The sequence below is a fragment of the Nicotiana tomentosiformis genome, chromosome 11 (genome assembly GCF_000390325.3).
Source record: "Nicotiana tomentosiformis chromosome 11, ASM39032v3, whole genome shotgun sequence".
Lineage (NCBI taxonomy): Eukaryota > Viridiplantae > Streptophyta > Magnoliopsida > Solanales > Solanaceae > Nicotiana > Nicotiana tomentosiformis.
The window spans coordinates 14651700-14679385 of record NC_090822.1 but is presented as its reverse complement, the minus strand read 5'-3'; the positions used below and the strand labels follow the sequence as shown (position 1 = coordinate 14679385).

Below are 27686 nucleotides of genomic sequence, written 5' to 3'. Positions count from 1 at the left end.
TAACATCAACCCTATATAACAATCATTCATTATAAAAGTCAAGTTTGTTTCGGAACCGAACTCTTATGTTATACTATGTCCTCTATAAAACACTTCAATATAGTATTCAATTTTTTATAAACAAACGCGGTTGTTATAAAGATATTTGACTGTATAACAACTAGGCTTTAGTCTCAAAGGAGAGAAATGATTGGTGGTCTTATTTCAATATAATGGTTAATTTACAAAAAAAATTCAACAATACAATAATTTGATGAATTTGAACTCAAACTAGTCAACTTATTACTTGTCCTAGCATAGCATTTCTAAATTTTGGAAGCTATACAAAACAAGTCAAATAAGACAAGACTTTATAATAGGTAACATACCACAAGAATTCTTGTACGAAAAAACATACCACAAGAATTAATTACAACCATCACATTCAATATTAGGTCTTAACCACAAATCAATTTGAAAGCAACAAGTCATCACCTTGTCATACAAACAAAACATTGTTCCCTCTAGAAAAAACCACATCACAGAACATAACAAAGAGGAAAAAATAATTAATAAAAATGGATTCTTGATTTTCAAGAACTTGAATGGGAGAGTGACTTTCCATCTTCTCTCTTTCTCTCTCTCTATCTGTTATATCTATATCTATTTCTATTTCTCTCTCTCTTGAGGAAGAAGAGAAGGGGTGGTTGAGTCTAATGGGTTCAAGCAGTAGCCGTTTGGGGTCACACCCAAGTCGCCCAAATCGCACCAAATACACATTTTCATCCATTTTCATATGTGGGGCTTCATCCTCTCGCTCAGCCATTGAGGTATGCAATTTCAAGATTTGTTTTTTATTGCTGAAAATAGAAGAAAAAAAGGTAACCCCTTTTGATTATTTTATTAAATGCAATTTCAAGATTTGATTTTTATTGCTTTTTGCTATTTATGAAGCAACATTTTTGTATGTGATTGTTATGAATATCTTGATAGACCCCGGGATTTTGATTTTGATTTTAGTTGCCCTTTAATGCTTGATTTCATATTATGAGATTTAATTGATTTATAGGGCTTGTTTTGTTGCATTTCTATTCAGTTCCTTAAAAGTACATCATAGTCAGATGATACAGTCAAAAAAAAAACATCATAGTCAGATGTTTTGGTCCCTTTGAGAACATCCCATAAAATTGGATGACATGCGCAAAAGGAAAAATGGTCTAAAGAAATTGATACTATGTTTTGGATAATAAAATATTATTATGAGAATTGGCATCCGAGGGTGTGGGTTAGCGGTCAATGAAGTGGGTGGAACCCTTGGAGACCATGTTCAAATTTCAGCTTCTAGTATGTGGCCTCATGCTCTTTTATCCATTGAATCAACAACAGCAACAAACCCAGTGAAATCCCACACGTGACGTGGGGTATGGGGAGGGTAATGTGTACGCAGAGACTTTATGAAGGTAAAGAGGTTGTTTCCGATAGACCCTTTTATCCATTGATAGATGAATTTATTTCAAATTTCAGCTTCTAGCATTTGGCCTCATGCTCTTTTGTCCATTGAAAGATGAATGTATTTATCAGGCAATGAACTGATATCTGGGGTTCTTGTATTTCTCATTTTGTTTAAAGCTACATGACCGTTTGGGCCATGTGCTTAGATATCTTAAACGAGAAGTTTGACGTAGAGTTAGGTACTTTAGGTGTTTAAATTCAATTCATATTTTATATTTGTTAATCTGTAGATGGAAGATGATCCAGCTGAATTGCTGGTGGATTCTGCAGAACACGCTGACAAAGGAAAGCTCCAAAACTCTGAGAAGGACCCGTCAGCTGATTTTATTCCCTCTCGAGCTGAACGTGGAGCTTCATCTGCGAGCAATTTGGTAAATAGTGAAAAATCTGCATCTGGAGATGCTAATGTTCAGGGAGGTAACCGAAGAGAAAACTCAACCAAAGACATGGAATTAGTCACTCGATATCGACCTGGAAGTACAGGTTGTGAAACTGCTAGTACGTCTCGAGACGACAGACCATTTCCCTATCCACTTTCTTTAAACAAAAGGGCAGAAAATGATGTTGTAAATAGTGTTGATACTACAGCGAATGGAGATGTCTCTCAAATATTTGCTGGGTCCTCTCGTTCTAGCAGTCCATTGTATCACGGAAACGGAGAGTCTTCATCAAGTGAAGATTTTGTTGTAAATCATACAAATGAAATCCTTATCTTCAATAATTCCGATTCTGGTTCTGTATCTGTTCTTTCGGATTCTTCACTTACGCCACATTTGGCGGGAGATGATTTGCGTCAGGATACACCATCATCAGGTCTCGAGTTTCTGGTGTCAGAAAGGGAAGAGAGTTTAAGAGATGGAAGTGCACTTCACGTTGATATGGCGAATGTCTCTCCCAATGTTTTCTCTAATAGTCCTGCTGAAATAACTAGTCGCGAAGCAAGACGGAATAGTAGAAGACTTTTTTGGGATTCTTTTTCAAGGAGAAGTCCTAGGAGGCGTGCTGATCCTCGGAATTTTCGTTTTCCAAATGATTATTCAGACGATGTAGTATCTCATGACAGGTTACTGCTGGACTTCAGCGATAATTCCCTTCATGAGGGGGCTGGAGGTAATTTTCCATCAAATGGAAGTCGGACTAGTGGGAGTAATGAACGGCGACGACATTCCAGATCTGAGGTGACGTGATGTACTTTATTTTTTGCTGCAGTGGAAGGTCTGATTGCTGCTCCACTGAGTTATGGCTATTATCTCTTTGCAGATGTGGGAAAGACTTCCTGGTGGTCTTATTGCTAGTGATCATCGAAATGCAACTTGTCCAACTGGGATTCACGCAGATGGCCCATGTTCATGTGAGACAATTTTGATGAGTCGAGAAACTGGTAGTCGCGCAAGTATATCACGAATAGTTATGCTTGCTGAGGCATTGTTTGAGGTAATTTTTCATATTGCAACTTTTTAGTCTCTTTATGGCCTCTCCAGTATTGTTTAATATGTGGAGCAGTTTTCCCTATTAAATGCTCAGCAGTCCATTGTTTCCCTCATTATCAATAAGAGTTCATTTTACTTTCTAAGGAAAAGGCTGTTTCGTTAAGATTGTCACCTACTTAGTAGGAATATACTTTCTACTACGGTTTAGGGTCATCACGTATTAGGACTGGTGCAAACAATTAGTACTACTGTTCTTTTCAGTTCGCCACGTTATACACTTCCATTTCATGTAATGCAATTTGACTAGGAGGGTGTTTGGATGGGCTTAAAAGCTGGTCAAACTAGCTTTTAAGCCCTTTTTAGCTTGTTTTTGTGTTTGGCAAGTTAAAGTGCTTAAAAGTACTTGGCTTTTAAGTCAAAACAAGCTAAAGCCATAAGTTGGGGGGTGCCCGACTTATTGCCTTTTGGATTAAAAACCGTCCATGTTTGGCCAAGTAATTTACTTTCCTATCCCTTATCTTTTATATAATTCCAAAATTAACCTTCCTTCCTCGTTCGTCGTCTTTCCTGTGTCATTTGTCCATCTCGTCTCTGTCTTCCTACTATGCTATCTTTCTGTTTCTTCTTTTATGTGGCTTATTCTTTCTTTTTTCTCTAGGATAATTTTTAAATTTGGTTATAGCATAACCAGGTAGGTATACGGAGTAATTATTAATGAGATTTGTCGGCATCGCTTCAGGGATCCTTTCTTACTATCACCCAATAACATTATGCTCAAGAAAATTAGTGTGAAGAAACCTGCTGTAATTTCTACCGATTTGTGCCCTAGCATAGAGTTGGAATATATCTTTATTTTAATATGAGCTAAATGTCACATGGAATATATTTTGATGCAGTATGCTTTTTTCATCAAAGAAACTCAAGTATTTAGTACTCTAATTCTTCATTGCAGTGGCTTCTATTGCATTTCGCTGGCTTCTATTCATTTAAAATGGAAGGAATATAAAGTTTAATCCTAGAAAACTGATTTGATAAAGAAATGTAAGCAAAACAAATTTAAAATTTATCTAATCCATTTATATTGAAAATGGATTGAGACATAAATTAATTTATATTTGAATTAATTTAGAATTAAAAGTCTTTGTGGTAATCAGCTCATTTATGGAGTTAACAATTTTAAGGATATTTCAGTTGTTTTATCCAAAAATATATTGATAAACACTTTTTACCAAACACTTCAACAATTTTTTTTCAGCTTCTGCACTTCTATCCAAACACGTAACTGCTTATTTGTAAAACCAACTCCAGCACTTAAAAAATGCTTTTAAGCACTTGGTTCATTAAAAGCTACTTAAATTCAGCCAATCCAAACGGGCTCTACGTATGAAGCTTAATAAGGAATTTTGACTCGTTGATTGAATTGGTAGAAGAGAACAAAAGACTAATGATCGAAAAGCTATGTGATGCAAAGCTATGTGATGCGAAAACAACACGTCTTTGTATAAATTTAATTGTTTAAATGAATTTGAGTTGTGGGAAGAAATAAGAATTATATCTAATAATATAAGTATAAAACAATACTATGTGTAGGTTGAATTAAATTGGCACGTCTCACAATGGAAAGTGGGTCTTATAAATAGGGAGGGAGAGAGTTTTTATGTTGGAAGGACCAAAAGAAGTACATGTAGAAATGGGTCATTGGTAGTGAATCTTTGTAAATGAAGTTGAATCCAGCTTAAAGAACTAAGCCAATATTGATTATTTAAAAGGTTCTCATTTTTTTTTGTTTGATTTAAAAGGTTCTCATGAATGGTAAAATCTTATGAAAGACCATAATAATAACAACAAACCCAGTGGATTCCCACAAGTTGGGGCTGGGTAAGGTGTGATGTACGCAGCCTTACCCTACCCTGGGAGGGTAGAGAGGTTGTTTCCAATAGACCTCAGCTAAAGAAAAGATGAAAGAAGCAGTGGCAACACGTAGTAATAACACAAGATATATAGAAAACCGAAGCCAAGATAATAATTATGAATGACCACAATGAATGATAAAATCTTTTGGTAAATGCTAGTATCGTAAGAAGCCCAACAATCAGCTATTTCTAACTATGTTGCTCGGACTTCAAATATGCTGCTGCACCAGTGTTGTTCCTTCAAATATGCACTACTTTTGGAGGAACCGACACAAACCCGACAATATTCTTGAAGAGTCCGAGCAACATATTTGAACGGAGATGAGGGGAATGAGGTTGGGAGAGAGGAAGCAGTTGTAATGTTAGATAAATATCTACATAGGTCTGCTTAATCTGTTGCTATACGTAATACCCAATGCTTGGTATGTAGACCTGTTAAATACCCTTAATTTGCATGGTTTAGAGATACATTATATTACATTTAAGTTTTCTCTTTCTTCGACAGATCCATCATGTTCTAGCAGTGGTTTTCCATTCATTAGTGGAAGTCATCAACTATTTGACACTAATGGCAAATTGCAGGTCCTGGATGAAATACATCGGCAACCGATGTCATTGTCCTTATCTGTATTATCACTTCCAGCTCCAGAGTCAGTTGTGGACTCATTCCCAGTGAAGAGTTACTCAAAATCAGACGAAGTAGATACTGGCAACAATGTTCCACAGTAAGTTTCTCTGTCTCTATGGAGTTGAAGGAGTAGAATTATATGAAAACGAGTTAAAACCAGTTACAATGTGCAATAAGGCGTTATGACTTGCAAACAATTTTTTTTTTTTGTTGACAAATGATGCGTTATGTGGTAGTAATTTTATATGTCAAACTAGTCATGGTTTTTTGATGGTTCAAGTTTTGTAATTTATGATCATGCTATACAATTTGTAGGTGTCACATATGCTTAGCCGAGTATGAGGACGGAGATAAAATACGAGTTCTACCTTGTCACCATGAGTTTCATGTATCATGTGTGGATAAATGGCTCAAAGAGATACACGGGTAACATGAAACTGCACCTTACTCTTGATTTACGTTTCTTTACATTAGTTCTGTTCTCTCACCGTTTTCCACTTGTCTCCACCAAGAGACCAATAGGGTGGCGGCGGAGAGAATGGTACTAAAGGAGGAGACCTTTTATCCTTTACTAACATGGTGTTTTTCCATATGTTGGCTCTTCACAGTGTATGCCCACTTTGCAGAGGAGATGTCCGAAATGGTTTTGTTGAAGGTTCAGTTTCTAACTCAGCAGTACATTCTCTTTGAGGTATCTCTAGTGTAATAGAGAGGGAAAGGGAGGGGAAGAGGGAAAAGGAACGCAAGCTAAAAACCTGACTCCATAATCTGTTATTTGGTAAATATAGCGAAGGAAAGATTGTTGTATCACCTATCGGAGCACGTTGAACGTAGAAGGATCGGATGATGGGTAGCTTCAGTTCCCCAAGTTTTCTTCGTTCGCCTTATTCTCAATACAAGGTGAGAGAATAAGGGCCTCTTCCTTTTCCTCTTTCTGACTTTGCCCCATGCAATTTTGTGGAGAGCATGTACAGATGTATATGGCAGCTTTCGCTCTGCGACACATCCTTGTTAAGAAGGCACATTTTAAAGTTTATGGAACAGATAATATTACAATGCACATGCCACTGTACTTGGTTGAGGCTTAGGAAATAGGTGAATATATGTATTCTTATTAATGTATACAGATGTCTGTAATAGGGGAAGCTCCATATCTCTATATGATATTATAGTAGAGACTTTCATAGCCAAGATCTGGCTTGTCTTGCCTGCAATTGGAATCCTTGCTTGTTTTGTTTGATCATTTTGAGATGAGAAGTCATATATTGATGCAGAAGTCTGTAAAGTAATGTCAGCAGACAATTTTCTACATTCTCCCTCCATCAAACTCCTCAACCCCCCCCCCCCCCCAGGCGGACCATGCTATACCGAGAGGGGACCCGTAAAGTTTGGCAAAAATTTTATGTGTCTTTAGAAAATATTGATATATTAGTAGTGGACACCCCGGCCTGCAAATCCTGGGACTGCCTTGAAAATAATGTTCCAAAAAAAGGGAAAAAGAAGATGAGATTAGGTATGAGAATTGAGACATCTAAGTTTTACAATGAATTCGGTTTTTGATTCCTTATTTTGTTTGAAGTATAATGTAGATAAAATACCGCAACAAAGGATGTGACCTACCAATGAAATGGGGTGAAAATAATCTGAGATTAGTGTACAAATCCTAGAAATGGCAAAAAATAGAGGAAAAGATAGGTGGTTTCTTTGTCTGCCTAAGCCTTGTGCAGAGTGTACCTGTGGCTATAATGCGAGGGTGTGCAAGCTAGTCTTACAACAACTATTATAAAATATGTAACTCCAAGTAACAAATTAGTACATATTTAGGACACGATTGAAAAGTTGTAGTTACACTTTTTTTTTAAAGATTTCTCAAATAGTATTAATCATATTCCTAAATTTCTATTACCACTTGGATGCTTTTGCTCCGGTTATTCTACTCTCTTGTTCGTATTACCGCTTCTTTGACTTTTTCATTACTGCATTTCTCTCTCTATTCTGTTGTGATTGATTATGCATGCTTGCGAGGGTATATCGGAAACAGCCTCTCTGCCTACAAAAACAGGGATAAGATAAGACTACGTACACACTACCCTATTCAGACTCCACTTGAGGGATTATACTGGGTATATTATTGTTATTGTTCTCAAATAGTATGAAGCAGTATAGACCAAAAGGAGTACAAAGATGTTAATAACTTATGTTTTGGCTCCATTCAATATGGTTGTCAATCACATTTACTATAAATGTCAACATGTCCGGTATAAATAAACAGGAAAAAACCATCCAAAGATGATTTACATTAATAGTGTATCTCTGGTAGAGCACAAAATAGCAATTGGGGCAAATAAAGACAATCTTCAACCTAACAGAAAGCCATAGATTTGGCTAAAGCTATAATAAGTAGAGTCCACAAAAAAAGCTGATTAGTTCTCAGCTTTCTTTTACTGTCCAAATGACTTTAACTCTTAAACATCAAAGAAAGGATTATATTTGAAGCCCTTATCAATGCTACTATTAACATAAACTTGACCACTTTTCAAAGGAGTGAGGACTTTGGCTTGTTTAGAAGGTAATGTATGATGATCTTGTTGAGGTGCAAATAGATTTGGGTGGCAATTTTCATCATCATCACTTTCATCAAATGTTGTCCATCTTTTTGAGTTGTTCTTCTCCTTAGTAATAATACCACCACCTCCTCTTAAGTTTCCCATTTCTCCAACATGGTTCTTGAATTCCTTCCTTACCACATCCAAAACAACGTCTCCATATCGATCACACCACGTTCTGAAATCGTCAAAGAAAAATTAGTGTGAAGTAATGTCTGATTTCGCGTACACAAAGCAGTACAAAAGTGTGCTTACTTAGGGAAGAACTTTTTAAGGTCAGCCTTGTCAACTGGAAGCCTAGTTGAAATTGCTTCAATCTGATCATCTCTGATGTGTGATACCAATTAGTAAAAATCCAACTCTATTCAACAGGTCTAAAAAAACTAGAAAGAGTAACATAAAGAAACAGATATTTGCTTACGTTAACGCAACACTTGAATTTTTGGCACCAAGTTCTGTTTGAATTCTTGAAAGCTCTTTCTTGATACTGTCTCCTAAAACCTGAAAATGTGCAACAAAAACATTAGATCACATTGAAGTAAGTATTTTCTTCAATAAATGAATGTTGTATGAATGAGACCTTATCGACAAAGAAATCCGAGGGTGGACCATTTGGATGCAGCTTTCTTTTAATCTGCTTAGTATCTGGACCTTCTCCAACAGGTTCTGCAACAAGCTGACCTAAGTAAGTTCCACCATCCGATTTTTCATCAAGCGACAATGGAGCTGTTTCATCTTCACAGTCATTTTTCTTCCACTTCTTGAATCCATCAAATCCCCATTGTTTCTTCCCTGATTTCGTCTTTCCTTCAGATTCAGGCTCAGCACGTTGATGATCATCGCTCTGCCCTTCATTTTGTTCTCTCAAAAACAGACCTTTAAAAGGTTTCTTTCTTGATTTGTCACCTCCACTTTGCTTCTTTACCTTCATTGGTTCATTAGGTAAGCTCTCTACCATAAGAATAGACTTAGTTTCACTATCTTTTTCCTTCAAATGAGTATTCCAAAAGGGATTTTCTGTTGAAACTCCTAATTCATTTCTTTCATATTTAGAATCTTGCTTACAATTTTCACTAAGTATGCCTCTTTCTTCTTTGATCTTTCCATTTTTATTGGACGGTGCAAAACCAAAAACTGAAGCAGCCCCTCCTTTGATTTGCTTGATAGCTGAGTTTTGCTTTTGCTTCGAACTCAAATTCTCTTTGCCAAGATATGATTTTTCATCCTTTAAATCAATAACAGACCATTCCTCATCTGTGCCTTCTTTCTTTGATCCAACAACTACATGTTTTGCCTCAATCTCAGCTCCTTGAACTGCTAGCCTTTGCAATAATGGCCTCTTTGATGTATGATACTCTTCCTCTGATATACATTTTGCATACAGTAGCTCCTTCAAGAAGAAACACCATAAAAAAAAAAATTCAAGCTTTACAAGAAAAAACCAAAAATTTATAAAAATAAAAACAACCAAAAGAAAAAGAAAAATCCCAAGTCTCAAAAGCTGAAATTTCAGCTTAATTTGGAAAATGTAATTGACAACAAGCTCTTCAAAAAAACTAAAGCTTTACAGGAAAAACAAAGAATTATAATAAACAACCAAAAGAAAAAGAAAAACCCCAACTACCAAAAAGCTGAAATTTCAGTTCACTTATTAAACTGTAGTTGAAATTACAAATAAATATAGCTATCTATGGATCATCTTAAATCATGATAAAAAAAAATCAACAATCACTTCACCTAAGGACACAAAGTGCAAGAGTTGAGGCTAAATAAGAAGAAAAATCCCAACTTTACAAGGAAAAATTTAAGCTTTACAAGAAAAACCAAAAATTTATGTAAAAGAAACTCACGACCAAAATAAAAAGAAAAATCCCAAATCCCAAAAGCTCAAAATTTGAGTTTAATTTGGAAAATGTACTTGCCTAATTCCTTAAAAAAGAACAACTATAAAGAAATTTAAGCTTTACATGAAAAGCCAAAAAATTATAAAAATAACAACCCAAAAAAGAAAAGAAAAAAGAAGTAAAAGCACCCCAACTCCGAAAAGCGGCAATTTCAGTTCAATTTTGAAAATCTACTTGAAATTGCAAATAAATTGAGTTATCTATTTTTTCCCCATCAAATGACACAAATTGAAAAAATTGAGACAAAGTTAAAAGGGAAAAATTACCTGCAAGAAGATCAACTTATCCCTTAAAATGGAAGAATGTTCATGATCAGCAGGAGATGCGATAAGGGTATCGAGCAGATGTGATCTGAAAGCAGAAACTTCGGATTCAGCCAAGATTCCTTCTTTACAAAGACCCATCAAATTAAGAATTTGATGAAAAGATTCTTGTTGCCATTTAAGGTTGTCGGATTGCTGCTTCGACAACCTCTGCTCAGCAGCTGCAATCGCGGGTAATCGCCTTTTCTTGAATGGAAATGGGAGAATGGTTTTACAAAGAGAAGTAATTGAATCATGGAGTGAGCTGTAGTATGTTGGTGTGTATGAATAAACCATTCTTGAATTTGTCTTCTTTTTTTGTATGAGAATTTGATTTGAGAATTTAAAGCTATGAATTGATCCTATTTGTATTTTGAAATGCGAAAATTTTCTTGTATGTTTGATGGTGAAAGGTTTTGTTGTAATGAGGTAGAGGTTTCAAACGGTCAGTGGAAAAACTAGCCGTTGGAATTTTAAAACGTTGAGCTAGTATGAAAACGATATCGTGTCATTTTCTAAAGTTTCAACTGTTTCTGACTTTATTGGATGCGTTTGGGCCATGGCAAACTATAGGCCCAAAAAGAAAATTACTAGGTGGCCCAGATACGTTTTGGAAAATTAATAGCCCATGTTTTTGCCCATTGACACAAAATGGCCCTTCGGCCCAAACATATTACATCTAATAGCCCGAAATATCTATTTTGTATAGTGACAGTCTATGTTGTATAATTTTTGTATAGTGACAGTCTATTTTGTATTTTTTTTTGTATAGTGACAGTCTATTTAGCATATATTTTGTATAGTGACAGTCTATTTTGTATATATTTTGTATAGTGACAGTATATTTTTTATATTTTTTTGTATAGTGACAGTCTATTTAGTATATATTTTATATAGTGACAGTCTATTTAGTATATTTTTTGTATAATGACAGTCTATTTTTGTATATATTTTGTATAGTGACAATCTATTATATATAAATTGTATAGTGACAGTCTATTTTGTATAATTTTTGTATAGTGACAGTTTATTTTGTATATATATATATATATATATATATATATATATATATATATATATATATATATATACCAATTTTCAAAAGAAATGCTCTCCAGTCTAATACATAATCTAAAATGACTTTTAAATATTAGCCTCATATATAATTTTTTAATGAAAAAGTTGGTCCAAAAAAGAGATTGATAAAATATTCATGTTTGATATGTACGAGATGCAACAGAGGATAGGGAGAGTAATTGATACTTGGGGGCCAAATGGGAGCCAACCCTCTGAAACAGATTACAAAGAGGAAATGACAATGATCAGAAAAGAAGCAATGAGCTTCTATAGAGGTAAAAATCGCTCTCCAAAACTCCTAAACATTGGTATTTATAGATCGAGTAGGATTTCAAAGTCCAAACGATCAAAGAGCCGTTTTAAAATGCAGCAGATAAATTGACCATTTGTATAAGCATATCTCTAGAAAAAGATTGGGGGGGGGGGGGGCGAGGGGTTCACGTGATCTGCTTAAGAAAATATCATAATTATTTGACTTATTGTGTTGACCAAATCTCGTTACAGACGAGAGAAAAGAAAAAGTCATGGCTTTTAAAGGGAAAATCGAGAGAGACAAAAGACTTACTCAAAATTGGAGGGGGCAAGCTTCTGCCATGGTAAAAAACAAGCTAAATTTTAGCATAGAAGAGGAAAGGGTTGATAAGGGAATGGTAGGAAGAGAAGGAGATTAAAAATATGATTTTTATCTCTAGGGTGAGATATTTGGGATTGCAGGTTTGGTCTTTGATCGTTTGGGCTTGGAATTGGGCTGATAGCTTAGTCATAATTGATATTAAATGGACTAGCTACTTAATTGGCTAGCCGTTATAATTGATTTTGGGCTATAAAATGCATATTGCAATTTGTGGCTAGCGGCTGATATTAGTTTCTAGCGGATGGCCATAAATGAAGTTTTTTTAAAAGTTTTGTCAGGAGATTAAGTGAGCGTTTGGACACAAAAATTGTAAAATTCCAAAAAAAAGTGAAAATTTTTTCAAGTGAAAATGATATTTGAAAATTAGAGTTGTGTTTGGACATGAATATTATTTTGGGTTGTTTTTGAAGTTTTACGAGTGATTTGAGTGAAAATTTTGAAAAATAGCTTTTTGGAGTTTTTTAAATTTTCGAAATATTCCAAAATTCATTTTCAAGTGAAAATTGGAAATTTTATGGCCAAACACTAATTTCGAAAAAAGTAAAAAATTTTCGAAAAAAGTGATTTTTTTTATATGTCCAAACGGGCTCTAAGATATTAACAATATTTTCACTATACCAACCATGTAAAGAGAAGTGAGAATGCATATAGTCGATCCCAACTTGTTTGAGACTGAAGCATAATTATTGTTGTACCATGTTATATATGAACCTTCGATCTCGACACCTATATGTTAAATTGTTAACACATTAAGATGTGGAAGATCGACCATTGATGAGACCATAATATGCCTTTTCCTAGGCCAACCCTAATCTGTAATCAAGAATATGTATTTGTATTATAATTAAGAATATATATTTATAATATAAAAAGAACATTAACCATTTTAATTAAGACCCTGAGTATAGGCATTATTGATAGCTCAGTTTATAGCTCGGCGCCATCTGAAATGATACGCAAAATTAATAATAAAGCAACTACTCGAAAAATAAGCTTATCGGTAACCACCATTAAAAGTGATCGAAAGAAGAGTTTAAAACATGTTGTAAAATGAGCAATCGTTTCAACTCCTGCATAGGTGCACGCTATGCTCCAATTTTTCTAGTTTTTTACTTTCATAACAAACCCAGTATACTCCCTTAAGTGAGGTCTAGCGAGAGTAGTATGTACGCAGACCTCGAAGGTAGAGAGACCGTTTATTATAGACCTTGACTCAAGAAAAGATGAAAAGAAAGTAGTAGCAACAAGCAGTAACAACAAGATAATAAGAAAATGAAGCGAATGGAACAACATATAATAATAGAATACAAGACTAACACCACTACTATTAGTATTGGAAAAACACACTCTCAACTACCTACTAGCCTCCTACCTTAGTTTTCTATCCATAAGCAAACAAAATTGGTTGTCTAAACTTCTTCGGATACAAGCAGCAAGATTCTGCATCTTCCCAGCGCCGCAACAACAACAACAAAAAAAAACTCAATTTGATCTCATAAATGGGGTCTCGGGGGTAGTGTGTACACGGACCTTACCCCTACCTCATAGAGATAGAAAGACTGTTTCCGATAGACTCTCGGCTCAAGGATCAGTGAAGATAAAGCAACCAAGTAGCAAAGAATATTAGCAACAATGTAACATGGTAACGGGCGTGAATGTCCCAACATGCATAATAAAGAACCATACATAGGAAGTTACAAAAATAGTCCTAGTACTACTAGTCGGCCTAGGAGGAACATACTACTATATGTCAATGTACAACACTAATCCTTGACCTCCGCATCTTCCCGGTGCATAACTGCAGAAATCAGATGATGCTAGAGAAGGAGGAATGAAATGCTATAGTACCAAAATAACAGAAGACATTACTATACATAAGACAAGGATTCAAATTACATCATTTTTAAATCTAGTATAATATGTAAATGAAGCCCTAAGTATCTCTCACTTCTCTTTCTCTAGAGATCAACACCAACTTATTAAACACAAAAGGTTGGACTACTAATATAATCCTTATTTAAAACTTCATCTGTACAAACTCTGCACAATCCATCTATGTTGCTCGGACTCGCCAAAAATGTAGCCGGGTGCGTGTCGGATTCTCCAAAAGTAGTGTATTTTTGGAGAATCCGATACGGGTGCGGGCGTGAGGCAGTATTTTGGAGAGTCCGCGCAACATAGCAATCCATTTTTCAAGTGACAATCTCCACTCTGCAGCAAGGGCAGTAAGCATGATTCTCTAACCATGGAACCAAACAACATGAATGGAATTTGTGGTCACATTGCAAATGCATTAAGTTATCTCCAACCTTGAATTGGTCCAAGCAAATGGTGCATTCATACTTTTCTGAATCCTTCCATTGCTTTACTACCCTGCTAAACGTCTTTATTCCATTTTGCTTCAATCTAAGCATCTCTGAATTCTTCTGCAAAGTATTTGATTCTACTTGCCCATTTTCAACATCATTAACTCTTTCTTCTTTACTTGTCCTGTTTTCAGTAACCACAATGAAGTATAAACTCACCGACGTCACATTAACATAAAATATTTTAACTCTGCACCGAATATGAGGATGTAATAATGAGATGCATGCCTTAAGAAAAACAATCACATGGTTGTTGCTATAGGAAAAACTTATTCACACCCGGTGTTTGTACTGAATCAACTAATACATGACATATACTTTTCACACAGTACAATTTATCAAATTATCAAAATAACCATGATAAAGAAATGTAGTTCGGGGTAAAACAACGGGTGTGAGTAGGTATTTTCCATTATTGCTATCCGATATGCGATGGAATCCTTTATCAATGAAATATTATAAATGCTTGAGTACAACATTTTTAGAAGCAGAATTATTTGGGCATAAGGTAAGTTACAGTTTATGGTATTTTTATTGAAGCTGATGGCCATGTGAGGCCAAAGAGATATTGTTTATTGTTTATGCCATGTGTGGCATATAGTATGTTTCTAGCTATTTGACAGGTATGGGGTAATTATGTTTACCGAGAAGACTCTATCGAAATTTCTATAAAATACATAAGAGCTAGTTTCTCCTCTAAGACGCCTTTACATTCGAGGACGAATGTTCCTAAAGGGGGGAAGGATGTTACACCCCGTACTATGTTAGAATGTGTCTTAAGTAAATCAATATGAGCCGAAGAGTTTAAGGACCTTTACAAAGATAATTTCATTTTATAACAAAGCTAAAAGGAGTGAAACTTAGGTCTATAATGTTCCTATAATTAGCACGACATGCAGGTTTTACTTCAATTTTTAGCCAAAATTATCCTTTATGTTTAAAGATAGGTCAAAATAGTCCTCCATTTATAATTCTGAGCATCCTTTACCCTTTCAGTAAGAAACATTTGAGCGGATTTGGTCCAATTCTTCGAAGAAAACTAACAGACAAGGCAAAGAAACAACAGCTCACATATGAAAGCCACATGAGAGGCAAAAAGAACGCCCAACTCTGTACTTCACCCCATCCCATACAACTGATGAAATCCAACCAGCAAATACATAACAGTGAACTGATGATAAATCTTCTCCGCCGCCCCACCACCCCGGGTTCCTAGACGCTCCAGAGGTAAGTAGTAAAATAAAATTTATGAGCTCATGACTAGGAGAAACAAATTACCAGAATGCAGAGTGCAGATTTTGTACTTGGGAGGATGATCAAACAGAATCTTTATATATATTTCTTAAGCACAACATATTAAGTCAGTTAACAAAAGAGAAGTCCCTTTTAAGGGCAGTAGCCAGATGTGGAAAAAAGATGAAACCTCCACCAAATCCTCATTTTTCACATTATCCCACCTTCCGTCATTGGATAACTTCCCAAGGCAAGCACAAAACAAGATGCTTCTTCAAATCCCACAAGTTACAATTCCCTCGCATCAAGAGGCCAACTTTCCCTCAGAACGCATTTTAGGACTTTATATAAAGAAGATCAAACCAGTGATTTCCAACGGAGAATGACAACCGCACATAAGATTTGAATACCCTTGCCGTGTTACCAGAAAGTTGACGAGTAAGAGTGAAGTAAATCTAACATCATATAAGTATACACAATCTCTATTCATTACAGAGGTAAAATAGCCCGATCAAACTGACAAGCTGAGTTATGTATAGATGCCTGTAATTGAAATTAACTATATCTATGAAAAGTTAGAATGGATGAAACTCGTTATCCCCCTCTCATGGGCAAATCACTTGTGGTTTGTCCATTAGTTTTAGCTTCTCTTTAGTTCATTTCATTACTCGAACTAAATCCACTCATGTTTTGGAAAGTTAAAGGTTAAAAGATGCCCAAGGTTGTATATGGAGGACACCTTTTTACCTACCCAAAACATAAGGGATATATAATTTTAGCTAAAAGCTCAGTTTTACTTTATCTTGAAGAAGTGAGAAGGTTCTTTCTTTATATTAGAGTATGGAGAAATCTCTAGACTACAAGCAAAATATGCTCTCCTAATTAGACTTTGGAGTCTTGTAAGTTAACATTGAGTACAGATCGTTCCCCTTTTAGTGGACCATATATGACGCGCATTCAGATTAGTCTAGCCAGTTGGTTTCAGATACCAAATGGTTAATCATAAAGAAAAAATATACAGTAGTATGGAAAAATCTCTAGAAGACAAGCAAAATAAGCTCTCCTAATTAGATTTTGGAGTCTTAAGAGTTACAGCAGAGGTGGAACTATGCTATACCAAGAGGGGTCACGGCACCCGTAAAGTTCGGCAAAAATTCCATATATGCATGTATATATTTTTAGAAAATAGTGATATATTAGCAGTGACACCCTATATACAAAGCATATTTTGGTTGAATCCAAAAGTGCACCCGCCACGATCAAATCCTGGGTCCCCCCTATGAGTTACAGAACGAAACACACAAAAAGAAAAGATTTTTTTTTTAAACAAAAAAGAACAGATACACTTCCTCATCTTAATACAGTAACTTGATTAGCATAGCAATTAACCAAGAATTCTTAAACTTTTACCTAAATTTACGTAGTAAACTAAAGGTAAGCAAAAGAACAAAAATTATTCACAGACAAGCTGAAATTACCTTCTTAGCTTGTGATCCAATCTTTGCTTGGCTTCTCTAGCTTTTTCACCTAGCTCCTCATCCTTGTATCCATGGCTTCCTATACTAATTCTTTGCTCTTTCTGTTCATTCAAATGCAAAAATAAGAAATATATAAATTTATTCTTTTAACTAAATTCACATGAAAAAATTTCACAAGATCTGAGTACACATACCTGGGAAGAAGCAGAATGGGAAAGTGAATCGAATGATCGGAACTGAAAACCCCTTTTTGCAATACACAGAATTCCAACAAACAAACCTGACATTTAATAAGGTTGTGATCTTAACGAATTTTTGGAGAAGTTGAGAAAAAAATATGTCTATTTACAATTTGATATGAACATGGCCTTTTGAATTTCTGGCCAAGCGTTGTCCATTGAGAAGATATTAGGAATCTAATAGGATAAATTTCCAGAAAAGGAGGAACCTTTAGGAATAAAGAAAGTGTTAATCTAATATAGGATAATATTTTTAACAATTTATGTTGGAGTAATGACGGTTTGCGTGCATAGCTTAGCTTAACGTGCCTAAAAAAGTAATTATTTGAGACTTGGACGTAAACTGTTGGTTTATTGACCTACCAATTCTAACTTTAGATAATGGCAAACTAATGAGCACAAATGCTTACCTGGAGAACTTATTTTGTGTGAGAAACTCTCACGTCTCACTACCCATAGAACGGAGAATACAACCAAACCAATCAACATACCTCCGGAAACACCGGACATTAACCCCATGGATGAAAACGTTAACCCAACACATTCTTATAAGGAAATACTATTCTAAGTTGCTCCGACACGATAATTTAGGTATCGCACTCGTATCGATACGACATTAGTATGAGTGTGGGTATGAGATCCGTACCGCATCTGGTCAGACAATTTTGTGTACTTTGACCACGACAAATGAAAAAATTTGAGACGAGATACAATTTGATTCCCGAAATCATAACCAAACCTAGGATGCATTTGAAGAAAATAGCATACCTTATCTAGAAAATCAATTATTTACTTATCTACAACTTGAGAATAAAAAAAAAATCCACACTTTACAAGCTATACGTAAGTATTCCACAAATTTCTCATAATTTAGAGATATTTCTATATTTCTATTTTTTGAATTATTTTTGGCCAGATCCCCGCATCCGTATCCGTACTAGGATCTGTATTCCCGAATCTTAGAATTTACATCTCGAAAGATCCGACCTCTAGATCCACAGCCGTGTCAGACACCCGCATCCGTGTCCGAACAACTTAGATACTATTAGACAAGAAAGACACAACCCAAACTGAATACTACACAAATGAGCTTGGCACAACAGAAAAAGATGAAAAGAGCAAGGAAAATCTAGGCCCAATCATCCTCTCCCAAGATGATAAAACCCGCTTATATGAACCATGACGTTTCTCGGTTATTATCAAAATCTTTGGTAGAAGAATGCCACATCATCTACTTCAATCCAAACTAGTTGACCTATGGAACCCCTCCGAACAAGTTAATCTTAATTGACTTATGATGGGATTTCTTTATAGTCAAATTTGGAAAGGAGGAGAATCTGATAAAGGCATTACACCAAGGACCATGGTTCATGTCAGAATACTTTCTCTCAGTCAGAAGGTGGGAACCAAAATTTGTCCCACAAGAGGCAACACTGTCGTTCACTGCTATATGGGTGCGGTTGCCACAATTACCAACAGAATTTTACGACAAAGAGATACTTGAGAAGGTTGGGAGGAAGCTAGGGAAACTACTCAAATTTGATACGTGCACATCATCTACATTAAGGGGAAGACATGTGCGGATTGGTATACAAGTACCACTAGACACACCAGTAGAAACATCCATCACTATTGGGGATCACAAATAAGCGGTGATATACGAAGGGGAAAGTATATCACCTGTGCACTCCTCCAACCCAAGACCAACTTGAATGCTCCTCTTCAAGAGTCAATGCCGATGAGGGAGAAGAATGGAAAACAATTATCTTCCCAGAAGAAGGAAACAGGGACACCCTCCACCACAAGGCCAGATTACAACGCCACCGGCAAAAAATGAAAAAGATTCCACCCCAATTAGGGGTATCCAAGTCAAAAATATTCGATGCAAGCTCCGGTAAGTTTCTTAAAACTAAGACATTTCGATACAACTCTAAGACTAATCCCATACAGGTCAATTCTGAATGCCCTACCAACACAAATCACGGTCCAAGGAAGAATACCCCGCTCTTAAAAAGCCAAACCACCCGGGAACAGCCCATGCGGGAACAACCCAACACAAGCACAAAGAGGAAAGCAGCCCCAGCAGGTAAAGACCCAACTCTTAGCAAAGAAAATGGACATACAAATTCAAAAGGTCTAGTTCAAACGGCCCCCCAAAGAAAACAGAGCAACATGCCCAAATGGAACAAGTGGGGCATGTCAAGTCAATAAAGCACGACCCACCCAGACCCAGTTACCCCTTCCGTCACAGGGATCCATACCCACTTGGAGAACCCTATTACCAATGATGCCCCCTACAGAGCTACATCACCCCTACCAAACAATCCTGCAAAAAACCCTCCATGGACACTCAAGTGCCGTATCTGAGAAACCACCAAAGCTCAGATGATTTGACACTTTCCATCAATTCAACCGGATACATATTTAATTTAATATTTTAGGTATTATACACAGTTTGCAAAACCCAAAATACGGGTGATGATTTAACTCCAATATCAGTGATGACTCTTGACTACCCTCAAACCCCCTAATTAATACTAGTCCAAAAAAGGGAAAATCAAAGAAACCCTAAAATGGACCAACCTACCAAACCCCCGATCATTTTGACTTCCACCCCGCCGCCACCATACTACACACCGACATCTTGGCTGGAAGTGGCACTCCAAGGTAATGGCCCGTGCTATAATTTTCAGCTGGAAAATCAGCCAATCACCCTTATCATCCAAAACCCGGTTCATCTAGCAAGGATAACAATGGAGGCTCTAAACACGGGTTTGGCGATATTTAGAACCCAACTCTGGCAATCGATGATTCTACAGAGTAGCTTCAACCCACCATAGCAGCCCAACGATGCTCCATCAGTGCACAACCTCATGCAACAAATCTTCAACTCGATCCCCTTCTTCCAAGACCCAACAACACCAGGCCCAGCGGCGATGCCACAGTTCTCAGTGATAGAACAATGGCCCCAGCAGGAACCTTCATCTTCAGCATCGGAGAAACAACAATCACCACCACCAGGGAATATTTCGAGGGAGATAACAAAAGCACTAGAGATACTGAAAGGACAGGAAACCAACAAGGAGGTGGCAAACCAGAGCTCCTATTGTCCACTGAGGACAGATTCCCTATGGCTGGAGATAGTGAGGGTAGTGGAATTCAGTGTGGACTACAGCGAGACCCTAATACTGCTCTGCCCCAAAACACTTGCCAGATATGGATTGAGCCTGGGTTCTCATCAGAGCCATGAAGTGCTGAAACCATTGCTGACATTGACTTCAGTGATGCGATCACAAATACCAGCAGCAAGGAGGAAGGAAATGATGCCTACCCAGGGTAAGGAAAAGGCACCGGTAGTGGCTCCCCAAACAAACCACAACCCCCTAATGAACTTTATCATATGGAATGTTAGAGGGGCAAACAATGTGGAGTTCGGGAGACACTGCTCAGAGATGATCAAAATCCACAAGCCGACTATGTTGGTGCTGCTAGAGACAAAGATGGTAGACCACAAGAAGCTAACAGATGAACTGCAATATGATATGCATATCCAGTTCCCAGCAGTGGGTCACTCTAGAGGCATCATCATCATGTGGAAAGAAAATATCCCCAGGTGGATAAGATATTAGTCACACCCCAAGGTTTCCATGCAATGGTCAAGGTACTACCATCTAACCCCCATTGGTTATTCTCTGCTATTTATGCAAGTAATAATATAGAGGATAGGAAAACCCTTTAGGAAAATCTGATAGATATTTCAAATAGCATAAATGGTAGTTGGTTTGTGAGTGGGGATTTAAATGAAGTTTTAAAAGCAAGAGACAAGTTTGGCGGAAACTTCATTAACACAAGAAGAAGCAATTTATGCTGGAACTGCATTAACCAGTGTAGATTAGTTGACCTAGGCTACAAAGGTAGTAAATGCACATGGACAAACAAGAGATATATGAACATGACAAACATAATCCTAGAAAGAAATGATAGGTGTTTTGCTAATAATCACTGGATTTCCTGAAGCCCCTATAACCCACTTACCTAGGACCCTTTCTGATTACTGTCCCCTTCTAGTTAAGTTAAAAGATGCCCCCCAAAATGTTAACACAAGGCCTTTCAGATTTGAGTCAATGTGGTGCAGTCACCCTGCTTTCCCTAGCCTCATTCAGGACTCCTTCCCACTAAACTCCACCTTACTTCCCTCAACTCAAAGGTTTAGAACTAATGTCACTAATTGGAATAAACACACCTTTGGTAATATATTCCACAAGAAAAAGAGACTGTTGGCTAGGATTGCTGGTATCCAAAAATCTCTAAACTACCAGTTTAGTCAATTCCTCCTAAATTTATAAAACACCTTAATCGAGGAATTAGACTCAATCCTAAAAAATGAAGAGGATTTCTAGAGGTTGAAATATAGAATTAACTGGCTCTCTGATGGTGATGTCAATACCAGATTTTCCACACTTCTACTCTAAATAGAAGGAGGAGAAATAGAATTATTTCGCTCAAAGATGAGGCCGGTAACTAGCAACATGAGCCCCATGAAATCAAAGAATCCATTATCATATTCTTTAGTGCTCTCTACACCTCTTTACACACCCATTATCCCATCCTTACCTCTAGTACAAACTCACATTGTCATACACTGTCCACAGTTCAAAAGTCCAATCTGGCACTACCTCTCAGAGATATTAAGATCAAAAGAGCAATCTTCTCCTTCAAGCCCTTTAAAGCTCCAAGGCCTGATGGATTGCACCTCTTCTTTTACCAAATATACTGGACATTGTGGGAAATGATGTTATACAGTTTTGCAAAGATTGCTTCTCATCCAAAATAATGCACCCTAAAATGAATGAGACCCTCTTATGCCTCAAACCAAAATGCCCACAGGCCTCCATGCTAAAAAATTTCCGGCCCATAGGTCTCTGCAACACTGTCTACAAAACTGTGACCAAAATCCTAGTGAATAAAATCAAGCCCTACCTGATCCATATAATTGGTCCCAGTCAGGCCAACTTCCCGTCCAACAGGAGAGCTTCTCACAATGTTATTATCCTGTAGACATTACATTTTTTCTCTTTTTTTAAGTTAATTATCCGGTGCCCTTACTGCATTTTTTTCATGAACTGAGAGATAATATTTTGTGATTTTTCAGGGTTTTGATAAAACTTCTTATGTTTTAGTTTTATTGGTTTCTATCTGAATCTTTTTGGAGTTCCTGAAGCCTTGATTTCTGGCGCTAAAAAACTTTGTTAATTTTTAAGTTAGAAACAAGGCCCTACATTCAATCTATCTTGACTTGTAAATGATGCTTAATAATACTCCCTCTGTTTTAATTTAGATAAGGTAGTTTGACTCGGTACAGAGTTTAAGAAAAAAAAAAGATTTTTGAAACTTGTGGTCTTAAAAGCTTGACTTGTAAATGATGCTTAATAATACTCCCTCCGTTTCAATTTAGATGAGGTAGTTTGACTCGGCATAGAGTTTAAGAAAAAAAAGAAGACTTTTGAAACTTGTGGTCTTAAAAGCTTAAGGGGTAAAAGCTTTGTGGGGTCATGACATTTGTGTGGTTATAAAAGTTTCTCATTAAGGGTAAAATAAGTAAAATGAAGAGTTTAAAGTTGAATTATTTTCAAATTTAGAAATGTGTCATTTGTTTTGGGACAGACTAAAAAGGAAAGTGCCTCATCTAATTTGAAACAGAGTGAGTATTTCTTTTCACAGTCTGAACTTCAGAATCGTCAAATTTCTAGAGAAACAATAGATGATGCATTTAGGGTTGTGTTTGGAAAGGAACAATTTGGTCGGGTTAAATGCTATGGTAGATCGGTGACGACGAGCTCTCTGAAAAAAGATGAAGAAATCAACAAGCTTAAACAAAAGTATGCCAATGAAATGACTTCTCTAAAGGAAGAAATGAAGGAAATGATAAGAGAAGAAATGTGACATTGTTTAAGTCAATTGGTGCAAAACAACCCTGGATTAGATGTTCATGATATACAAATGTGTGCTGGATCTAATCTTCCTTCACCTGTTGATGCGAGTAGTGCACAAGCTATGAGAGGCCAAAATCTACTCCATTCTTCTCGCTCAACTTATGCTCCGAGTCTTGAGAAGGTATTTATATTTCAGCACTCCCAAAAAACTACCTCATCTTAAGTTACAAGACCATGCCTTTTGTAACGATCCGACCGGTCATTTTGAGAGTTGTAGCCTAGTTCCCCCATTTACTTCTTATTTTGTACTTTATAACTGCTATGTGACTTACCGGGGTAGTTGGTTCGGGTTCGGTGAGATTTTAGAATGAATTAAGACACTTAGTCTCAAGGATGAAAACTTAAGTTGAAAAGGTTGACCGGATGTGGACTTATGTGTAGACGACTCCGGAATGGAATTTTGATGGTTCCATTAGCTCTGTTGGATGATTTTGGACTTAGGAGCATGTCTGAATTTTGATTTGGAGGTCTATAGTTGAATTAAACTTGAAATGGCAAAAGTTGGAAATGTAGAAGTTTTATGGAGAGTGAATTTTTGGTTACAGGGATCAGATTGGAGTTCCGGGAGTTGGCGTAGGTCCGTTGTATCATTTGTGACTTGTGTGCAAAATTTGGGGTCAATCAGACGTGATTTGATAGGTTTCGGCATCGTTTGTAGAAATTTTATTTCCTTAGTTCCATTAGGCTTGAATTGGGGTGCGATTCATTTTTTGATATTATTTGATGTAATTTGAAGGCTCGACTAAGTTCGTATCATATTTTAGGACTTGATGGTATATTTGGTTGAGGTCCCCGGGGCCTCGGGTGGAGTTCAGATAGTTTTCGAATCAAAATTTGAGTTTGAAAGACTACTGTAGCTGAAGCCTTCTGGTGCAATCGCACATGCGGCTCATTGGTCGCAAGTGCTAGCTGTGTTGTACAGATGCAATTTTGGAGGGGAGTGTGCAATGGTCACAGGTGCGAGGGAATTACCGCACCTGCATGGCCGCAAATGCGGCGATTAGAGCGTAGAAGCTAAAATGGAAGCGGGGGCTGGGTCCGCAGAAGCGACTTTGTGGCTCGCAGAAGCAAGTCCGCAGGAGCGGAATCATGGACCGTAGGAGGAGAGAAAACCGCAAAAACGGGAAAAAGGTCACTAATGCGACACCGCTGAAGTGGGTAAGTGGCCGCAGGTGTGAGAAGGCATGGGTTGTGTATTAAAAATGAGGGTCCTCTATTTTTCACTATTTCAAACATTTCAAGCTCGAGATTGGGCGATTTTTGAGAGGATTTTCGAGGAGTTTCTTGAGGTAAGTCACTTGTGCTCATTTTTGTTTGCTAATCTTATTTCCCCATTGATGTTTTCACCTAGATTGTGTGGTTTTAAGGTGTAATTTGGGGGTTTGAGGCTAGGGATTTGGAGTGTTGAATTTGGAGATTTGGGTGGCGACTTAGTGTCGGATTATGGAAAATTTGGTATGGTTGGACTCGTGGTTGAATGTGCTTTCAGATTTTATAACTTTTATCGGATTTCGAGATATGGGCCCAGGGGGCGGATTTTGAGCCGATTTTTGACTTTTGATTAATAACTTAGTATTTCCTTATAGAATTGATTCTTTTAGCCCGTGTTGATTATATCGAACTATTTGTGACTAGATTCGAGGTATTTGGAGGCCGACTCACGAGGCAAGAGCGTGTTGGAGTAGGGATTTGAACGATTTGAGGTAAGTAATAACTCTAAATTTGGTTCTGAGGGTATGAAACCCGTTAATATGTGTCATGTGATTGTTTTGGAGGTGACACACATGCTAGGTGACGGGCGTGTGGGCGTACACTGTTTTGGAGGTGACACACATGCTAGGTGACGGGCGTGTGGGCGTACACCGTAGGAATTATGACTTAGTCAATTCCATGGAACCGAGTAGTTGGAAAATCTGTTGTTATCTGTATATTCTTCATGTGTTATAGAAAACGAACTGCAAATCATGTTTATACTATGTGTTGGCACTGTAAGGACCCACAAAGGTCGTGTACATGTTGAATTATCTACTAAATTATTGTTTATACCCAATCACATTTTTTCTTGCATATTACATCTCAGTCTATATTGTTCATTATTGATACATCATATCATTGCTGCTTGGGCTGATTATCATGATTACTGAGAGCCCGAGAGACTGGAGAGGTTGATGACTGAGTGTGCAGATCCAGGTGCTTCTGGTCACGGTGGGTGTTGATTCCTTTGCACAACTTGATCATTGGAGATTCCAAGGTAGCTGCCCGGCGTTCGCAGACCTTGTCTCTCCTTCCCCATCTTTCCACTTTATGTACTTAGTTTTAGTCTTTTATAGACAGTATTTCCAGACTTGTGTTGTATAGACGCTCATGTACTCCGTGAAACCCCGATGTTGGGAATTTCTATATTGAGTTTTGGAATTCTATCTAGTTTTTGAGAGTTTGATGGTTTAAACCTGTGTTATTCTTATTTTTCATTTAAAAGTGTTAATATGTACGAGTTGTCGGTTTGCCTAGTACTATGATAGGCGTCATCACGACAGGTCAAGTTTTGGGTCGTGTCAAGTTGGTATCAGAGCCTAGGTTACATAGGTCTCACGAGTCATGAGCAGGTTTAGTAGAGTTTTGCGAATCGGTACGGAGACTTCTGTACTTATCTTTGAGAGGCTGCCGAACCTATAAGAAAATTCACATTCTTGTATTCTTGTTGTACGGATTTGTTGATTCTGGTCACTAAATTTTTGTTGTTCTATTCTCTCACATATGTTGAGGACGCGTGCTATCGGACAGGACATCCAGCCACCAGTACCACCAACTAGGGCCATGAGAGGCCGAGGTCACGGTAGGGGCCATGGTAGGGGTAGAGGTGCAGCTCGTACAACAGTTAGAGCAGAACCTGCAGATCCACCAGTTGCTCTGTCTCAGGAACAAGTTCCGGATGTGGTTGAGCCGGTGGGGCCAGCTCAGGCACCAACTATGCCCATTGTGATTCCAGACCTTCAGGAGGCTTTGGCCCAAATATTGACTATTTGTACTGGCCTTGCTCATATGGTTTCAGCTCAGGTCACACCAGCCACTTCTCAGGTCGGGGGAGGTACTCATACCCCAGTCGCCCGTACTCTAGAGCAGATAGTGTAGGGACTTCAGATACCGGGGGTACTACCAAACCAACCTGTTACAGGTGCTCAACCCAGGTGGGTCCCGTTATGATTGATGATGATCAGAGGAGACTTGAGAGGTTTGGGAGGCTCCAACCTCCATCATTCAGTGGGGATGAGTCTGAGGATACCCAGGACTTTTTGAACAGGTGCCAGCGGATTTTTCGCACAACAGGTGGGAGGCCTATAAGAAGCGCATGCCAGTCGGTGCATTACCACTTACATGGCATGATTTCTCCGTTTTCTTTTTGGAGAAGTTCATGCCACAGTCTCGCAGGGAGGAGCTGTGCATATAGTTTGAGCAACTTTATCAGGATGGCATGTCTGTGACCCAGTACGAGATGAGGTTTTCGGAGTTGGCTTGTCACGCAGTTTGGTTGATTCCCAATGACAGGGAAAGGATTATGAGATTCATTGATGGCCTCGCATATCAGTTGCAGTTGCTTATGATTCGGGAGAGGGTATCTAGTGCTACCTTCTAGGAGGTGGTAGCTATTGCTCGGCAGATAGAGATGGTCTGTGGTCAGGAGCATGAGGAGAGGGAGGCCAATAGGCCTCGAGGTTCGGTTAGTCCTAGTGGTGTTCATTCTGGGGGACAGTCTTACCACAACATGGGTCATCCATATAGGCCCACTCAAATGTCTTGTCCAGTTCACCGTGGTACATCATCCAGCCATGGTTCATGTAGTGCTCGTCAGAGTCAGTCATCTCTCAGTGCCCTTCCAGCTCAGAGTTCGTCATATGCTCCTTCAGTTCAGGGTTCATCTACACCGGGTGCTACTAGCGGGTATTCTGGTTCTCGGGGTCCACCTCAGTACTTGCCGCCATTTTCAGAGAGGGTTTGCCCTCGCCTTTTGGGAGGTCTAGCTCAGTAGAGGATTTAGACTATGACTTGAGCACCAGTTACTTCACAACCCGCCCAGCTAGCTCGGGGTGGGGCTCAGTCAGCTAGGGGTCGCCCAAGAGGGGGAGGCCGATCAGTTGGCGATCAGGCTTGATTCTCTGTTATTCCTGCCAGACCGGATGTTGTTGCTTCAGATGCAATGATCACATGTATTATCTCAGTATGCCACAGGTATGCCTCTGTATTATTTGACCCTGGTTCCACTTATTTGTATGTATCATAGTATTTTGCTCATTATCTGGATATTCCCCTATTTGTCGTTTCTACTCCTTCGGGGTAGGGGTAAGGTCTGCATACACACTACCCTCCCCAGACCCCATTAGTGGGATTTTACTA

The 27686-nt window shown here is 37.8% G+C and overlaps 3 protein-coding genes across 3 annotated transcripts; 1 reads left to right on the top strand and 2 right to left on the bottom strand.

Moving 5' to 3' along the window:
* The first annotated feature begins 546 nt into the window (after window positions 1-546).
* LOC104106939 (uncharacterized) lies at window positions 547-6738 on the top strand. Its single transcript, XM_070188090.1, has 6 exons — window positions 547-809; window positions 1722-2669; window positions 2752-2925; window positions 5417-5559; window positions 5778-5888; window positions 6071-6738. Exons 1-6 carry the CDS (start codon window positions 696-698, stop codon window positions 6150-6152), a joined length of 1572 nt encoding a protein of 523 aa, XP_070044191.1. The 5' UTR covers window positions 547-695; the 3' UTR covers window positions 6153-6738.
* A 942-nt stretch (window positions 6739-7680) lies between these two features.
* Window positions 7681-10843, bottom strand: LOC104106938 (uncharacterized). The gene is made up of 5 exons (XM_009615598.4): window positions 10239-10843; window positions 8649-9458; window positions 8490-8569; window positions 8324-8395; window positions 7681-8246 (listed from the first exon to the last, which is right to left on the bottom strand). Exons 1-5 carry the CDS (start codon window positions 10569-10571, stop codon window positions 7928-7930), a joined length of 1614 nt encoding a protein of 537 aa, XP_009613893.1. The 5' UTR covers window positions 10572-10843; the 3' UTR covers window positions 7681-7927.
* Window positions 10844-13830: 2987 nt separating this feature from the next.
* Window positions 13831-17824, bottom strand: LOC104106297 (uncharacterized). Its single transcript, XM_009614812.4, has 4 exons — window positions 17712-17824; window positions 17257-17342; window positions 17063-17163; window positions 13831-14475 (listed from the first exon to the last, which is right to left on the bottom strand). The coding sequence occupies exons 1-4, from the start codon at window positions 17818-17820 to the stop codon at window positions 14178-14180; spliced, it is 594 nt and encodes a 197-aa protein (XP_009613107.3). The 5' UTR covers window positions 17821-17824; the 3' UTR covers window positions 13831-14177.
* Between the last annotated feature and the right edge of the window lie 9862 nt (window positions 17825-27686).

Bases quoted from the DNA above. Each gene is read 5' to 3' on its own strand.
- LOC104106938 (XM_009615598.4), bottom strand. From the start codon at position 10,571: ATGGTTTATTCATACACACCAACATACTACAGCTCACTCCATGATTCA. The intron at 8,570-8,648 runs GTCTCATTCATA...GCACATTTTCAG, and splicing joins CGGATTTCTTTGTCGATAAG to GTTTTAGGAGACAGTATCAA. The intron at 8,247-8,323 runs GTAAGCACACTT...TGACGATTTCAG, and splicing joins CTTAAAAAGTTCTTCCCTAA to AACGTGGTGTGATCGATATG.
- LOC104106939 (XM_070188090.1), top strand. From the start codon at position 696: ATGGGTTCAAGCAGTAGCCGTTTGGGGTCACACCCAAGTCGCCCAAAT. The intron at 5,560-5,777 runs GTAAGTTTCTCT...TACAATTTGTAG, and splicing joins ACTGGCAACAATGTTCCACA to GTGTCACATATGCTTAGCCG. The intron at 5,889-6,070 runs GTAACATGAAAC...GGCTCTTCACAG, and splicing joins TGGCTCAAAGAGATACACGG to TGTATGCCCACTTTGCAGAG.
- LOC104106297 (XM_009614812.4), bottom strand. From the start codon at position 17,820: ATGGGGTTAATGTCCGGTGTTTCCGGAGGTATGTTGATTGGTTTGGTT. The intron at 17,164-17,256 runs GTATGTGTACTC...TTGAATGAACAG, and splicing joins CCCATTCTGCTTCTTCCCAG to AAAGAGCAAAGAATTAGTAT. The intron at 14,476-17,062 runs GTAATTTCAGCT...TACTGAAAACAG, and splicing joins TTGGATCACAAGCTAAGAAG to GACAAGTAAAGAAGAAAGAG.